The sequence below is a fragment of the Pan paniscus genome, chromosome 19, assembly GCF_029289425.2.
Source record: "Pan paniscus chromosome 19, NHGRI_mPanPan1-v2.0_pri, whole genome shotgun sequence".
In the NCBI taxonomy this organism is placed as follows: domain Eukaryota; kingdom Metazoa; phylum Chordata; class Mammalia; order Primates; family Hominidae; genus Pan; species Pan paniscus.
The window spans coordinates 15510861-15528487 of record NC_073268.2 but is presented as its reverse complement, the minus strand read 5'-3'; the positions used below and the strand labels follow the sequence as shown (position 1 = coordinate 15528487).

The window sequence follows — 17627 nt, the reverse complement described above, 5'->3', positions numbered from 1 at the left end:
GTCCTGCCCCACGCATGAAGGTGCAAAGTAGGGCAGCCACACCCCCTGGAGGGCCACGAAGTGGCTTTGCGGATGGGTTTCTCAACCGTGGGAATATTGATGCTTTGAGCTGGATAATTCTTTATTGTGGGGACTGTCCTGTGCTTTGTAGGATTTTAGCAGCATCCCTGGCCACCACCCACTAGATGCTGATAGCACAGGCATGAAATCAAAAATATCTCCAAACCTTGCCAAAAGTACGCTGGGAGATACATTCCCTCCCGATTGAGAATCACTGGGCCGGGGGAAGCCTGACAGCCCTTGGGTCACAGAGGGTGCAGGAGCCATCCTCCCCAATTCCGCTCAGAAAATATTCAAGCTGCAGAGCCTTCAGCAGGCGGGGCTTATGCAGATGAGCGGCAGGTTTGGCTGGGAGGAGGGCGGCTCTATGCAGATGAGGAGGCGGTGCCTGCATGCTGATGAGCTGGGCCCGCTGCCGACGCGGCTGGGAGCCCAGCGGGTCCCGCAGCGGTTCGCACTGAAGTGGCATCTCTCTCCCGCCCCGCTTCCCCCTGGGTCCTTATCCTCCGAGACCTTTACCTCATCCTCGACCTTTACCCTCATCCATTTCCCCCTCCTAATCCTTGCACCTGTGTCCCCCGTAACTGAATATCTCCACTCCTGGCGCCCCGCGCGTTTCTTCCCTCCCGCCGCAAACCTCGCGACCTCCAGCAGCCCGCCCCCGCGGGCCCGATCCTGCCTGGCGGCTCCCGCCGCAGCCTCCTCAGCCTTCCCGCTCTGCCGGGGTTCGCCCCACTACGCCCCCCGTCGTCAGCCCTCGGGCTTCCCTGCTCCCCCCTCCCGTCCCCTCGGAGCCCCCTCCCCCGCCTCGGCCAGCCAGCATGCAGGTGTCTATCGCGTGTACCGAGCAGAACCTTCGCAGCCGGAGCAGTGAGGACCGTCTGTGTGGACCCCGGCCGGGCCCCGGGGGCGGTAATGGCGGGCCGGCCGGCGGGGGGCACGGGAATCCTCCGGGGGGTGGAGGGTCTGGCCCCAAGGCCCGAGCTGCACTGGTTCCCCGACCCCCAGCGCCCGCTGGGGCCCTCCGAGAGAGCACCGGCCGAGGCACTGGCATGAAATACAGGTATGGGGGTGGCCGGGCAGCCCACCCCTTCCGCTTTCCTTTCGGGACCCCTGAGACTTCTTGAGATGGCCGCCAAGACCCCTTCAAACTTCACTAAGTAGGTCTCCCTTCTTTCCATCTCTTCTTTCTGTCTCTGGCACTCCCTCACTTTGTCCCTCTCTTGGTTTCTGTCGATACCCCTGACTACAAGAATCAAGTTTACCAAGGTTGATTGGGTCCTGTCAGACCCAGGGGATGCCCCTGAGCTTCCCTCCTTACCCCTGGGAAGGTCAGGGATGCACGGATCTCCACGCTACACGGATCTCCAGGCTATGCCTCCTCCAGTGGAGTGTCCTTGGGTCCGTGTCCTGGGGAGTGGAGGGAGGGAATCAGCTTCTCACTCTGGCCTGCTCGGGGTGCCTGACCCAGATACTGCCCCTGCCTGCCCCAAAGGCTAGGTCTTCTGCGACCTTTCTTGGGTGCAAGGGGAGTGGGGCCTGTGGGAAGGATGGACCACATTTTTCATCTCCATGCTGAGGGACAGGGTCTGGGTAGACTGAAATGTAGCTGACTTTATCTCAGAGGACTGCCAGACCAGAAGCTCAGAACTTGAAGTAGGGGGTAGAGGAGGGGCTCCTGCTTGGGAGTGAGCTGGGGTCACTGATCTGACCTGCTTTGTCACCTGAGGAATCTGATCCCCTCTATATGATGGCCCTGATTGGAAAGCTGAGCTGACACCTGGGTTGGGGGCTTTGGGAGGATGAGGGGGCTCACTGGTTCAGACAGTCTTCACAAGTCAATAGGAACAGAGGGAGTGGAGAGGGAGAACTAGGCTTTTCTGTCTTACTCTCCCCCCTCCCCCCAGGTCCTCAATCTGCCTTTCCTCCAGGCCCATCTGCCTAGCCTAGCCAGGGACCCCTGTCTGTCTGAATGCCTGAACTTGACTTGGTTTACCTCTTCCAACCTGCCATCTACCATTTGGCACAGCACTCTGCCTGAGGGCCTGGTCTCACAAACTCACCACAATCAAACAAAATTCCTCCCAGCCCCTCACTGCACACAACCCACAGATGACTCAAACACAGACAAGACCCCAGAAGAAGGACAAACCAGACTGCACGTCTTCAATGTGATAAGAGAGAATGGAGACTCTGGACAGTGGCTCCAGAGGAACAGTCACATATGGTTCACTTGTCCTTTTGAGAAAATTCCTAGGACCTCTGCTCTGGAGATAGCACTTGCCCAATCTTATAGGCCCACTGGGTCTAGTTTCTTTGGACTGAGACACCTGAGGGCTTCTCAGTCTGGAAGGAGAGGAGCTGGGGGCTGATAATCTTAAGTCCATAATGGAGGCTCCACCCCTTCCCGCTGCTTCTGTATCTTGCAGGAACCTAGGGAAGTCTGGTCTTCGGGTATCCTGTCTTGGCCTAGGTGAGTCAGAATAGGGATTAAGGAAAGGAGGGCATTCTTTCATGGTCTGCCCCCTGCAGTTCTCATGTGCCTGGCTTCTCTCTTGCAGGTACCTGGGTCACATTTGGTTCTCAGATCTCAGATGAGGTATAAGTTATCGGACCTAGAATCAGGGTGGTGGGGGTGAGGGAACTTGAAAAAAGGGAAGTGAACCTGGATAGGGGTTTGGACAACAAGCACAGGGAATGAGGGATCTGAGGCTGGAGGATGGGGAGAGGGGAGAGACTAGAGAACCCAGGGCTGAGATGTGATGGGTTAGAGTACAGTGAGGGAGGTAACTGAGGAGCAGCAGTTGATCTTTACCTCTTTCACCTCCCTAGACAGCAGAGGATGTGCTGACTGTAGCCTATGAGCATGGTGTAAACCTGTTTGACACCGCCGAAGTGTACGCAGCAGGAAAGTAAGGACTGGGGTGAAAGAGCTAAGCTCCATTTGGAAGGCTGAGAGGACCCCAGGGATTATCTTCTCGTTTTCCCTCTAAAGAACCCTGGGACTTCTGAGAACGTGAAGTTCCAACCTTTTGGCGGAGGGACCCGAAAGCACTGTAGGAGCTACAGTCCCAACATTAGTCGCTCTCTGGCTTAGAAGTCAATGGGCGTACTGTGCAGCTACATTAAATATAGGCAACAAATATATCTGAGGCATTAGTTATGTGCAACTACAAAGATGAATTTTCAAACACATCATGCCGTTTCACACTAGGAGCAGGGAAAACCTAGGATGACCTACCCTGCCTCTTCCCCATCTAGCAAACACTTCTGCTCATCTTCAAGACTTGACCCAAGTGTCCGCTCCTTCAAGAACTTTGCCCAACTCCCCAGAGTTGGTCACCCCCTCCCCCACCATGAGCTCCTAAAGCACTGTGGACTGCCTTCTGACACGCAATTCGTGGTTTATGCAGCTATATTAGCTGCTCAAGTCAGAGGCCTCCTTCCATGGAACTTGTCTTGCTCTTCCCCAAGTACCCACACAGAGCCTAGCACAGCGCAGGTGCTGCTTCTGGGAAGAATCAACATGTCTGCGAAAGTGCACACAGTCTAAGTGGTTAAAGGAAAAAAAAAGGGCAATAGGAAAGATTAAACAACGGTAAAACATTTCAGTAACAGTCCACCATGACAACTTAAGACTTGTCACAAGTGAGCTCATAATTTTATGCTAAGTTATGTAGCCAATTCTGTGGAAGCTGACCAGAAGGCTGGACCATAGATTGTGGCACTCAGAGAACACATTATGGATGAGGCAGAATTTGAGCTGAGCTTTGGAGGACGGGTGGGATTTTGCAGAGGCTCAAAGAAGGGGGAGGGCAACCCAGATAGTTGAAGCCAGACAAGGCAGTGTCCTTCCTGGCTCCACCATAGTTGGCCCCTCTCCCCTCATCCTATTCTATCTTTTTGGCACCCACAGCAGGGCTTGGTACACAGCTAATGCACAACAGATATTTGTTGAATATGTGATGAAAACTATACAACTACACCCCTAGTTCCAACAGACCTCTTATTTTGTCCAGGATGGGGCTGTGAGCTGAAATGGACTCCTGGTTTATATCCTACTTTGCAAGAGAGGAAAAGGTGGGGAGGAGAGGAAGGAATTGATTGGCCTAGAAGGGATCAGTGGCTCTGCCTTATGTTTCTTTTAGGGCTGAAAGAACCCTAGGCAACATCCTCAGGAGCAAAGGTTGGAGGTGAGACTGTTTTGGGGGGGTTGCTGGGGATGTGATCACCCAAAAATCCTTTTCTTACTGGTTCTCCCATTTCTATTCTTCCAGGAGATCAAGCTATGTCATCACTACCAAGATTTTTTGGGGAGGACAGTAAGTGGCTGCCCCACTGCGATTGTGGAGAAGGCCTACAAAGAATGTGTGAAGGTGTATGGGGTGGGGGTGGGGACAGCTATCCTGCACCAGGTCCGCACCGTGCCTGTGAAGACTCATGCAATCCCATTTCCTTATGGCTCCAAGCCAGCCCTGGTCCCCTATCTTTGTCACATCTCATCTTTGACTTACCTTTTCCTACAGGGCAGAAACCGAGCGAGGTTTAAGCCGAAAGCACATCATTGAGGGTGAGAGTTAGGGGCTGGAAACCCAAAGTGAGGGGATATGGAAGCCAGAGGAGTAGGGAACATTCTCTGAACTTCTGGAGGCTTTGAATAGGGATTTAGGTGGCCATGGCAAGGGGGCAAGGTCTGAATTCTTTTTTTTTTTTTTTTTTTTTTTGAGACGGAGTTTCCTTCTTGTTGTCCAGGCTGGAGTGTAATGGCACGATCTCGGCTCACTGCAACCTCCTCCTCCCGGGTTCAAGGGATTCTCCTACCTCAGCGTCTCGAGTAACTGGGATTACAGGCGCACGCCACCACGCCTGGCTAATTTTTTGTATTTTTAGTAGAAACGGGGTTTCACCACGTTAGCCAGGCTGGTCTCAAACTCCTGACCTCAGGTGATCCGCCCACCTCGGCCTCCCAAAGTGCTGGGATTACAGGCATGAGCCACCACACCTGGTGGCCTGAATTCTTAGTACACTGAAGCTGAGGTGCTTATCTTCTTCTCCCTACCCCACCTCCAGGCTTGCGAGGATCCCTGGAACGCCTCCAGCTGGGATACGTGGACATTGTCTTTGCCAATCGCTCAGACCCCAACTGTCCTATGGAGGGTAAAAGCAGCACCCCCAAACCTTACAGTCCTTCAAAACTGAGCACTTCCTCGCTGGGTGCGGTGGCTCATTCCTGTAATCCCAGGACGTTGGGAGGCCAAGGCAGGAGGATCACTTGGGGCCTGGAGTTCGAGAACAGCCTGGGCAACATAGCAAGACCCTGTCTCTACAAAAAATGTTTTAAAATTAGCTGGCTGTGGTGGTGTGTGCCTTGTACTCCCAGCTGTTCAGGAGGCTGAGGCAGGAGGATCATTCAAGCCCAGGAGTTTGAGGCCACAGTGAGCTATGATTGCACCACTGAACTACATCCTGAGTGACAGAGTGAGACCCTGTCTCAAAAAATCTAAAATACAAAAATTGAGCACTTCCTCAAACCCTCAGCAGGAAGCCAGCCCCTGCTCAGAAGGCCTCCAAAACTCCACAGTGGAGGCTGAGACTCCAGGATGTGGACAGGAAGAGAGGCAAAGAGTAGATATTAACTTTCATGACTCCATAGAGTTGCCTGGGGCCTTGGTGGGGCAAGTGGAGGTCTGCAGATCTGGAGTCTTAGATTCCAGGGGTCTGACAGTAAGTCTTTCCCTCTCCTGTGTACCTAGAGATTGTGCGAGCCATGACCTATGTCATCAACCAGGGCCTGGCCCTATACTGGGGGACATCCCGATGGGGGGCTGCAGAAATCATGGTGAGTGTGTGACCCCACCTTGCCCCTGTCCCACAACTGGTTCCCACTTTTCACATGGTTACTCCAAAGCCCACTGCACTGGGGGAGAAGGCAGAGAAGAAAACGGAAGTAGTGCTCTGACCACTTTCTTTTCCCCAACCCCAACCCAGGAGGCCTACTCCATGGCCAGACAGTTCAATCTGATTCCTCCAGTGTGTGAACAAGCGGAGCACCATCTGTTTCAGAGGGAGAAGGTGGAGATGCAGCTGCCAGAGCTCTACCACAAGATTGGTTTGCAGCCCTCATCCCTGCCTTTACCTTAGCCTCATCCATGGCTAGGTCCTTTTCCTGACACCCAGTGTTCTTCCCTTAGGAGTTGGATCAGTCACTTGGTACCCTCTAGCCTGTGGTCTCATTACTAGCAAGTATGATGGGCGAGTCCCAGATACTTGCAGGGCCTCCATCAAGGTGAGATCTGGGGGCTCTCGATGGCAGGACTGGGCTATATGGGCTGCTTTGGGGGGAGTTACGGGGGGCTGCTTTGTGAGTGTGGTGGTGGTGGTGGTGATGGCGGGGTCTTCTGTTGATTCTTCTTGGCCTCCAGAGCTACCAGTGGCTCAAGGACAAAGTGCAGAGTGAAGATGGCAAGAAGCAACAAGCCAAAGTCATGGACCTTCTTCCTGTCGCTCACCAGCTGGGCTGCACCGTGGCCCAGCTTGCTATTGGTGAGACATTGCACCCTGCAGGGGCCCTGTCTCCTCCTGACATGCTCCCAAGCCCATCCTAAAACTGGTTTGTCCCTAGGGAGGACGCTTGTCGTCAGAGACACTTCTGAAATCTATGTGGTCACTGTTCCCCATCAGTCCTCTTTTTTTCCTCCTCTGGCCCCAGCGTGGTGTCTCCGCAGTGAGGGTGTCAGCTCTGTCTTGCTGGGGGTGTCGAGTGCGGAGCAGTTGATAGAACACCTGGGCGCGCTACAGGTGAGCCGGGGACTCAGAGGCAGAGCCTATCTGTCCCCCTCCCCAGGAGTCAAAGCCACGCTATCCAACCCAGGATGGCTCTATCAGGTCACCCACTACAAAGTCCTCACTTTGCAGGTGAGAGGTCCCAGGGCCGGAAAGCGAGGCACCGGCACAGCTGCGGCTCTTGCCTTGCCACTTGACCCCACTGTGGTGCTTCCCCGGCTACTGGAACCCCATGCCCTTTCTCAGTGACCCAGCATGGGCTGCCGTCGCCACCATCCCACTCTCCTCCAGGTGCTGAGCCAGCTGACCCCGCAGACAGTGATGGAAATAGACGGGCTCCTGGGAAACAAGCCGCATTCCAAGAAGTAGTCTGTCGCGGGCGCAGGGACCCAACCCGGTGTCGCTGCACCCGCCCGAGCCCCGCTCCTCGCAGCCGCCTCTCCCGCTCCGGATCCCTCCACGCAGCGGCCGGAGCCAGACTAGCCCCGCCCACCAACGAGTCCCGGCTTCGAGTAGTGATACGCATGAACAAAGCCATATCCTTTCGCAGTGGGGTCGAGAGAGAAAGTAGCACGCCCGCCCCCTGCTGCGTCTTTCTAGGCCCTTCTTGCAAATCCCGGGCATGAGCTACTCGCCGTCGGCTCTCTGCCACTTCGTCTCGCCCCCTACTCTCCTCCCCTTATTCCCGAGGCCCAGAAAAGAAAACAAAAACAAAAACCCAGCACATACAAGAAACATGCAGTGTACCTCAAAAGGGGCCCTTGAAATGTCATCAAAGGGTAATAACCTAATGAGTGAGTTGTGATGTCATCTGGAACATAGGAAATGGGGCTCTTAGCGTATTCGGTACGAAGGAAGCCAGGCTGGTCCTGGCAGGAAGTAAATGATAATCTTTGGGAAACCAGGACCCTGCCTCCCAGCCCAGAGGTGGGGGAGGGCGGTCAGGGTGGGGTCTACAGTGGCACAGCACTGACAAAGGTAGAGGGAAATGTAATAGCACATCTACGCTGCAGTCTGGTGAAAGTGGCCGGGGTGGTCCTTGGAAAACAGTTGGGCTGTTCTTGGCAGGAATTAGTGACAGCCTTTCTGTCACGGGCAGGGACGCCTTGATTTAAAAAAAAATAAATAAATAAAACGTCTGGGTATAGACTTTTGAGCCTTGAGCAGGGCCTCCTACCTGGCAGTGGGGAACTGCAGTCTTCCTCCTGGCAATAACCCTAAAGCAATAATGATGGCCCCTTCTCTGTAAGACTTCCCAGGTAACTGCAAATAAACCTCAGCTTGATCCTCACAGTGTCTAAAGTTGCAGGGGCTTGGGAGGTTAGGGTCACAGTCTCACTTGTCTGGCCCTCTCGCCCCCTAACATTAGAAATCTGCTAGCATTAGCTTTCTCTCCATTGCTCATTCACCTTGGTGACCCAGGCATCGGGCTCCTAGTCACTGTTCTCATCAAGGACCAAGACACCAGATACCCCAGGCCCCAGTTTTCTTCCTTCAGCTACCACATTCCTTAGAACCCAGAAATCTGGCTTCATAATTTTGTTCCTCCTCTTTCTATGAAAGACTTAGCTATCTGCCTTTATTTGTTTGTATTTAAAGTAATATTAGCCATACTTGTTCCTTGTACTTCTCATTTCTCTCTCGCCGGACACCCACACATATGCCAAGGAACTTGTGGCTGAGGGGGAGATGCTGTTCTGAGGTTGAGGCTTTGTGATTTGGTGGAGAAGTAAAGTGAAGAATGGTCTGACGTTGAGGGAATACAGAGAGAAGGAAAGATGTTATCATTTCACTGGAACAGAATTGGGTGGAAAGTTACAACCTTAAAGATCACAAGGTAGAGGAGGATGAGCTCTGCCTTCCTTAAATACAACCTGCCCATCTCCCTTCTACCCGTCCTCATCCCGCCTTGATCCAAAAGCTGGGCAAGCAAAGTAAAACCAATTTCCAAAAGAGAAAAGTCAGCAGCATGCCATTTACTGGATTAGCAGCCAACTGCATCAACTAATTAATACTTAAATCCACCCCATCATCTCCCACTCATTTTGCAAGACTGTGGAGGAAACAAAGAAGTAAAATATATGACTAAACTATGATTAGTTATTCTGTAACATACGAGAATTTATCAATCCCAAATAGGATTCTCCTTAAATAGTTATCTTAGAGGGTTATGCACTTATTTTAATGAACCTGTCCCATTGCTCAAAATATTAAAAACAAACAAACAAACAAACACCACTCCTCCTAGAATTACCTTCAGAGAGAGTTTGGAAACGCCTTGATTTAAAAAAAAAAAAAAAAACCTTCCTTTATTGTCACGCCTCCTTTGTATATAGACATTTGCCATATTTATCACCCACCTCATTCATTAATTTAGCAAGTATTTGTCTATTAAGTCCTATTATGGTATAGCACAGGGATACAAGGGTGAACAAAACCAGACTCAGAACCTTCATATATCTTGCTGAGGAGAGAGACAATCACAGAACCACCAAATAAATACAAACTTCTTGTCCAAAGTCCAGAGGAAAGCACATGGTATTACTGAGTCTGTAGTGGTTATTTGACATGGTGAGGTTACGCTGAGAGCTGAAGCATGAATAGGTGTTAATAAGGGTTAAGCAAGAGGGTTAAGAGCATATGCTAAGGCCCGTGGCAGAAAAGAACATACAAGCCAAAAGTACCCAAAGCCAGAGTGTCTAGAGAGGAACAGAACAGAAAGTGAGACATGGGTAATGGCCGGGTGCGGTGGCTCACGCCTGTAATCCCAGTACTTTGGGAGGCTGAGGCTGGTGGATCACTTGAGGTCAGGAGTTTGAGACCAGCCTGGCCAACATGGCGAAAACCTCTCTCTACTAAAAATAAAAAATAAAAATAAAAAAAAATTAGCCGGGCATGGTGACACCCACCTGTAGTCCCAGCTACTCAGAAGGCTGAGGCAGGAGAATCACTTGAGCCCAGGAGGCAGAGGTTGCAATGAGCTGAGATTGCACCACTGCACTCCAGCCTGGGCGACGGAGCAAGACTCTGTCTGGAAGGAAGGAAGGAAGGAAGGGGTAAGTTCAGAACACACAGGGACTTACAGGGCACATTACAATGTTATATTTATCTAGGCCGGGCGCAGTGGCTCACACCTGTAATCCAAGCACTTTGGGAGGCCAAGGCAGGTGGGATCACTTGAGCCCAGGGGTTCAAGACCAGCCTGGACAACATGGGGAGACCCCATCTCTACAAAAATACAAGAATTAGCTGAGCATGGTAGCTCATACCTGTGTAGTCCCAGCTACTCGGAGCCTGAGGTGGGTAGGTGGCTTGAGTCTGGGAGATCAAGGCTGTAGTGAGCCAAGATTATGCCACTACACTCCAGCCTGATGCTCAGAGCAAGCTCCTGTCTCAAAAAATATATTTATCATACAGGGAAAAAAAAAACAGTAGGAAACCCTCTATATCCGTTATCTATTGATACACAACAAATCACCACCAAAGTTAATGGCCTGAGATAACTTTTTATTTATTTTTATTTTATTTTATTGTATTTTATTTGAGATGGAGTCTCGCTCTGTCACTCAGGCTGGAGTACAGTTGCATGATCTCAGCTCATTGCAGCCTCCCTCTCCCGGGTTCAAGCGATTCTCCTGCCTCACCCTCCTGAGTAGCTGGGACTACAGGCGAGTGCCACCATGCTCAACTAATTTTTTGTATTTTTAGTAGAGACAGGGTTTCACCATCTTGGCCAGGCTGGTCTTGAACTCCTGATCTGGTGATCCACCTGCCTCGGCCTCCCAAAGTGCTGGGATTACAGGCGTGAGCCACCACACCCAGCCACCATGTATTTATTTATTTATTTATTTATTTATTTATTTATTTATTTAGAGATGGAGTCTCGCTCTGTCGCCAGACTGGAGTGCAGTGGCAATCTTGGCTCACTGCAACCTCCGACTCCCTAGTTCAAGCAATTCTCCTGCCTCAGCCTCCCCAGTAGCTGGGATTACAGATACGTGCCACCACGCCCAGCTAATTTTTGTTTTTTTAGTAGAGACGGGATTTCACCTTGTTGTCCAGGAGGGTCTTGATCTCTTGATCTTGTGATCTGCCTGCCTCGGCCTCCCAAAGTGCTGGGATTACAGGCGTGAGCCACCGCGCCCAGCCACTTTTTATTTATTTTTAAGAGGCGGGGGTCTCGCTCTGTCACCCAGGCTGGAGTGCACTGACATGATCACGGCTCAGTGCAGCTTGGAAGTCCTGAGGCTCAAGTGATCCTCCCACCTCAGCCTACTGAGTAGCTGGGACGATGTGCACCACTGAGCCTGGCTTTTTTCTTTTTTTTTTTTGTAATGATGGGGTCTCACCACGATTCCCAGGCTGATCTCAAATTCCCGAGCTCAAGTTATCCTTCCATCTTGGCCTCCCAAAGTGCTAGGATTACAGGTGTGAGCCACCACACTCAGTAGAAATAACTTTTAAAAACTGTTCCTTTTCACGATTCTGTGGGCTTGCTGGGAGTTCCTTTGCTGTTTTCACCTAGGCTCAACTCACGTGGCTGCACTCAAATAGCAGGTGAGCCAAGCAGGAAAATGCAAAATGGCCTCACCAGCATGTCTGGTTGTTGGCTGGCGCTCCTCCGTGTGGCCTCATCCTCACATGGTGGTCTCAGGGAGTGTTCCAAGGGGACAAAGGCAGAAGCTACAAGGCCTCTGAAGGACTAGGTTCCAGAACTCACACATCACTTCTGCCACATCTATTGGTCAAAACTAGTTACAAGACCAGCCCAGATTCAAGGGATAGAGAAAGAGACCCCAATTCTTGATGTGAGATGCAGCAAAGTCACATTGCAAAGGAATTTGGGGCCACCATTAATCTACCACCACATTAAAAGTTTTTTTTTTTTTTTTAGATAGAGTCTCACCCTGTCACCCAGGCTGCAGTACACTGGCACGATCTCAGCTCACTGCAATCTCTGTCTCCTGGGTTCAAGCAATTCTCCCACCTCAGCCTCAAGCAATTCTCCCACCTCAGCCTCCTGAGTAGCTGGGACTACAGGTGCACGCCGCCACGCCCAGCTAATTTTTTGTATTTTAGTAGAGACAGGGTTTCCCTGTGTTGCCCAGGCTGGTCGTGAACTCCTAAGCTTAGGCAATCTGCCCGTCTCAGCCTCCCAAAGTGCTGGGATTACAGGCGTAAGCCACCACACTCGGCCCATCATGTATTTATTAACAATAGATACCTACCAGTCCCCCCTCCCTTTTTTTTTTTTTTTTTTTTGAGACCGAGTCTCATTCTGTTGCTCAGTCTGGAGTGCAGTGGCGTGATCTCGGCTCACTGCAACCTCCACCTCCCAGGTTCAAGCAATTCTCGTGCCTCAGCCTCCCAAATAGCTGGGACTACAGGTGTGAGCCACCACCCCCGGCTAACTTTTGTATTTTTAGTAGAGATGGGGTTTCACCATTTGGCCAGGCTGGTCTTGAACTCCTGACCTCAAGTGATCCACCCACCTCGGCCTCCCAAAATGCTGGGATTACAGGCAAGAGCCACCATGCCTGGCCCTACCAGTCCTTTTTTAAGACCAAAAAGTTTTGAATTGTGACAGCATCACTGTAATAAGTAGACAGCTTCTCCCATGATCACAGACAATACCATTCAAAAGTTCTGAAATGTTTGCTTAAAAATGATGGTATATCTCCTCAAAAGAGATTACCCTCTAGGTTTTAACAATTTAGGTTAAAAAACCAGCTTTGCATTGCCTGTGATAGCTGGTAAATGCCATGGGTGTGGAGAAGCTCATCATGCACATATTGGTCAAGATGGATGGGTGTTGAAAATGTTGGGTACTGGCCGGGCGCGGTGGCTCATGCCTGTAATCCCAGCACTTTGAGAGGCCGAGGCAGGCGGATCACCAGGTCAGGAGATCGAGACCATCCTGGCTAACACATTGAAACCCCGTCTCTACTAAAAATACAAAAAATTAGCTGGGCGTGGTGGTGGGCGCCTGTAGTCCCAGCTACTCGGGAGGCTGAGGCAGGAGAATGGCATGAACCCGGGAGGCGGAGCTTGCAGTGAGCCGAGATGGTGCCACTGCACTCCAGCCTGGGCAACACAGCAAGACTCCGTCTCAAAAAAAAAAAAGAAAAAAAAGAAAATGTTGGGTACTCAGAAGTTAATGTGAATTCAGTATAGGCTGGGGGCACAGGATAACAATAGTAGCTAATATAGTACTTACCTGGTGTTTTACTGTGTACTGGACACCATTTGAAGCACCTTACACATATAAGTTCATTCAGTCCTCATTATTATTATCCACATTTTTAAAACTAGGAAACCAAGGCCCAGAGAAATTAAGTAACTTGCTCAAAGTGTCACAACTAGTAAGAGGTGGAAGCTAGGATCTGAACTCAAGCCAGCTGGCTCTAGACTGTGTTATCACCCTCCGTAACAGAACCTGGGCTGCAGGTCCAGGAGAGGAGGGTGAGGAGGCAGCTGTGTGTGGGTGTGGCACCATGAGGGGAATGTGGGTTGTGAGTACCATGTCCTGTTTACCAGTGGGAGAAGTCAGACCCCTGAGTCAGAACTTACGCTGGGGAGCTTTGCTGGGGCCATCACGATGTGTGGGTGTCCAGGCCTCCGGAAGGAAAGGATTCCCAGCATTCCTAAAGCCATGGTCCTGGAATCTAGGTCCCTCCTTAGGCTGAGATACCAGCTGAGAGTTAAGCAGTTTGGGGAGAATGAAGTTTAGGAAGCCAGCCTTACAAACAACACAGAGAGGTCATCTATAATGAGAACTGAGGGCAAAATCGATTCAAAGGCCCAGGGACCACTAAAGGTTGGGCAGAATGGGCCGTGTTTGGAAACTGTTTGGGTGGGATTGTGAAACTAACTGCGAGCAACTGAATAGGCGGAGGGGGCTTTAGAGACTTGTGCCAGTGACTGAGGGCTCAGGCGCAGAGAGAGACCCGGGGCTTTGTACCTGGTAGAGTTAAGGAGCGCTGGCGTTGCGTTGGGGGAAGAAGGAAAGCCCCACCCCGCTCCCCCGGGAGTAGGGAGGAATGGGTGCTTTGGCCCCCAGGGCTCCGGTCCTGGCATGGCCTGGGCCGCCTCCCCGACTCCATCATCGCTGTCATTCCCGGCCTCAAGCCTCCACCGCCCCCACACGTGCCGCCACAGGGAGCGGCCCGATCAAGGCGTGACGCTTCGAAGGGTGGGGCCTCACTTATTCCCCTATTTAAAGGGGAAAGAGGCCGCGGCGCCGGCCCCAGGACCCGACCCGGACCCAGGAGAATCTGCTCGTTCTGTTCACGGAGCTGGCCGCGTTAGCGACGTCCTCGAGTCCGCGGCGGGCACGATGCAGCTCTTGGTGAGGGTACCCTCTCTTCCGGAGCGGGGCGAGCTGGACTGCAACATCTGCTACCGTCCTTTCAACCTCGGGGGCCGCGCGCCCCGCCGCCTGCCCGGAACGGCGCGCGCCCGCTGCGGCCACACGATCTGCACCGCCTGCCTCCGCGAGCTGGCGGCGCGCGGGGACGGCGGCGGGGCGGCCGCGCGCGTGGTGCGCCTGCGCCGTGTGGTCACGTGCCCCTTCTGCCGCGCGCCCTCGCAGCTCCCTCGCGGCGGCCTCACGGAGATGGCTCTTGACTCGGACTTGTGGTCGCGATTGGAGGAAAAAGCGCGGGCCAAGTGCGAACGAGATGAGGCTGGGAACCCGGCCAAGGAAAGCAGCGACGCTGACAGAGAGGCAGAGGAAGAAGGGGAGAGCGAGAAGGGGGCGGGGCCTAGGAGTGCTGGGTGGCGCGCGCTCCGGCGGCTCTGGGACAGGGTCCTGGCGCCTGCGCGGCGCTGGCGGCGTCCGCTGCCTAGCAACGGTGAGGGGCTGCCCGGGGAGGAAGCAGGGGAGAGAGCGCCGAGGAATACCGAGGTTCGTTGGCATGCTCCTGCTGCCACTAACCCTTCTTCTTTCCCCCAGTGCTCTACTGTCCGGAGATCAAGGACATTGGCCACCTGACCCGTTGCACGTTGTAACCGAGGAACTCGGAAGCTACAGCCGAAGGAAGGTGGGAGCTGCAGCCTCGCGGGGGCTGATGTCAAGACTACTCTCTCTCAGATCCCAGGATTGGCATGTGATGAGAGAGATGAGCCGAAGGCAGGAGGGAACGCCCAGGGAGGTGTTGATGCTGAGTTGGGGAGGCTCCTAGACGAACTCGCCCCCATCTACTGACTGTGCCAGTCTTACATTTTCAGGATGGAGTGGCCAAGGGATGATATAAACAAAGCCTACGTTACCGTGGGAAGAAGACAGACTGTTTTCTTAGCTGGGACTTTGGCTTTTGTCCAGGGTGGCTCTGGTGTGTGGGAGCAACAGGTCCCATTTTAGCAATTCTTTGTCAATGGTTTGAATTTTTTTTTTTTTAAGATGGAACGGGAGAGAAGAGGCTAATTTTCGCGTCATGTTAATCTCACTTCTCTGGCATGTAAGGGTGCTGGTATGCCTGCTGTCTCCCCACTCCCAGTTCTGTGTTCCAGAAATTGAGATGGCTCCCTGCCTGTGACTATGATTAGGAGCCTTGCTTCATTTCAGAATCTCCCTTCAACCTGCTAGGGCAGGTATCAGAAATTCCAAAGGGCATTTATGTGAGGCACCTAATTAGAGCCTATCAAAGTAGGAAGGGAGAGCCATTTGAAAGGCATCATATTTCAGACTTTTGCTATTATCTATCTGTGTTATCTTTACAGTCACAGGAACACACTAGCGCTACTGAAAAGATACTTATACAATTTTAAGTGTCTTTAAAATTTGTGTCCCATAATGGGACATCACCTGTTGTATATATGCCATGTATTCTATTTTAGAATCCTGTAAGTATCTTATGACCATAAAGTCATAGTCAAGGACCAGCAGTGTTGGTGTACTGTCAGCGGAAGTGCACAGTCTCACTCTAGGATCCCACTCCAGACTTCCTGAATCAGACTCTGGCAGGGTTTTTTGTTTTTTTGTTTTTGTTTTGAGCCAGAGTCTCACTGTGTCGCCCAGGCTGGAGTGCAGTGGCGTTATCTCGGCTCACTGCAGCCTCCGCCTCCCAGGTTCAAGCGATTCTCCTGCCTCATCCTCCGGAGTAGCTGGGATTACAGGCGCCTGCCACCACACCTGGCTAATTTTTGTATTTTTAGTAGAGATGGGGTTTCGCCATGTTTGTCAGGCTGGTCTCAAAACTCCTGACCTCAGGTGATGCGCCCACCTTGGCATCCCAAAGTGCTGGGATTATAGGAGTGAGCCACCGCGCCGGGCCAGACTCTGGCATTTTAACAATCCCAGGTGATGTGTGTGCATGTGAAAATTTAAGTACCATTGGTCTAGATCCTACACTCTTTAGGATACCACCATCTGTAGGTAGAATATTTAAAGCATAATAGGTATGACTGATAGATTATTTTATCCAAAGTTGTTTTTTTGTTTTTTTTTTTGAGATGGAGTCTTGCTCTGTTGCCCAGACTGGAGTGCAGTGGTGTGATCTCGGCTCACTGCAAGCTCTGCCTCCTGGGTTCACGCCATTCTCCTGCCTCAGCCTCCCAAGTAGCTGGGACTACAGGCACCCGCCACCATGCCTGGCTAATTTTTTTGTATTTTTAGTAGAGATGGGGTTTCACCGTGTTAGCCAGGATGGTCTCGATTTCCTGACCTCATGATCCGCCTGCCTCGGCCTCCCAAAGTGCTGGGATTACAGGCGTGAGCCACCACGCCCGGCCCCAAAGTTCTAAAGTAACATTCTATTGCTAAAGAAATCCTAACCTACTATGTAACATTTTTCTCTTAGTTAAAAATGTGAACTTATTATTAACCTCAATTTTTTAGAGGCCTCCAATCTTTTTAAAATATAAATATTTTTGATTGACAAATCATAATTATACACTTATGGGGGTATAAACCTCAATTTTTGTAACCCTATTTTGGCATTTTCCTGTCCTTACATCTCAGCTTAAATGCTCCCTCTTTTGGGAGGCCTTTTTCTGCCTTCAATGTAGTAGAGCCTTTTCCTCCACCCCTCTGTAACATAATGCCCTGTTTTATTTTTACTGCTTTTATTTTCATGCTTTGTGGGTGTCCCCACTGGAGTGTAAGCCCTATGGGAGCAAGGGCTGACCTGTGACTGTTTTATCTCCAGGGCCAACAGCAGTGTTACTGTATAGTATGTACTCAATAAATATTTGTTGGCTTTATCTCTTATTTTTTAATATAATAGCCTTGTGAACTAAGTGTCTGGCTCCTCTCAATCTCTGAGAGGCTCTGTTTAGTGAACAATAAACATCAAGGAAGTGCCTAGCAGTTCAAATCTTTGGTAAGCTAGACAGATCTGACCCTCAACGCCTTAAAAAAAAAAAAAAAAAAAAGTGTGCCTTTGCTTCATACTGGAGCTGAACCTGTGGAGCTGTAGTGACCTCTACTGACTCTTAGGGGAACTAAGCAACTTGAAGGTGGAAAGGATGATCAAAAGGATGGGTGGAAGGCAGTTTTGAATCTTGCTAGGCGCTCCTCCCACTACAGTTCTGTCCAGTAAGTCCTACTCTCTCTGAAGTCAGCCTGAGGCTACGTAGGTATCTGCTGCTCACCCTCCTCTACAGAGGCCATGACATAGCTGGGGCTGGAAGAACCTCAGTTTTACTGAATAATCTAAGAGATAAAAATGAGGAAAAGGAAAAAGTTGTAAGATTTTTTTTAAAAAGAAAAGGCAGAAAGCAACAACCTTTCTTATCCCTCCCCCCAAAAACTCCCCCCCCCATAAAAAATAACAGAGCACACA

General features: G+C 51.3%; 2 protein-coding genes across 6 annotated transcripts; both read left to right on the top strand.

Moving 5' to 3' along the window:
• Positions 1 to 93: 93 nt before the first annotated feature.
• KCNAB3 (potassium voltage-gated channel subfamily A regulatory beta subunit 3) lies at positions 94 to 8456 on the top strand. 5 transcript variants are annotated; one of them, XM_003810056.7, is made up of 14 exons: positions 94 to 1123; positions 2490 to 2533; positions 2622 to 2659; positions 2893 to 2972; positions 4209 to 4253; positions 4338 to 4382; positions 4587 to 4630; positions 5131 to 5217; positions 5814 to 5899; positions 6049 to 6169; positions 6252 to 6346; positions 6483 to 6603; positions 6770 to 6858; positions 7135 to 8456. In XM_003810056.7, exons 1-14 carry the CDS (start codon positions 882 to 884, stop codon positions 7210 to 7212), a joined length of 1215 nt encoding a protein of 404 aa, XP_003810104.3. In that variant the 5' UTR covers positions 94 to 881; the 3' UTR covers positions 7213 to 8456. The 5 variants fall into 5 exon arrangements, with proteins under 5 accessions (XP_003810104.3, XP_034797382.3, XP_034797385.3 ...); XM_034941491.3 differs by having other exon boundaries at positions 6683 to 6858; XM_034941494.3 differs by lacking the exon at positions 5131 to 5217.
• A 5088-nt stretch (positions 8457 to 13544) lies between these two features.
• Positions 13545 to 17149, top strand: RNF227 (ring finger protein 227). Its single transcript, XM_003810060.6, has 2 exons — positions 13545 to 14696; positions 14798 to 17149. The coding sequence occupies exons 1-2, from the start codon at positions 13919 to 13921 to the stop codon at positions 14851 to 14853; spliced, it is 834 nt and encodes a 277-aa protein (XP_003810108.4). The 5' UTR covers positions 13545 to 13918; the 3' UTR covers positions 14854 to 17149.
• The last annotated feature ends 478 nt before the right edge of the window (positions 17150 to 17627 follow it).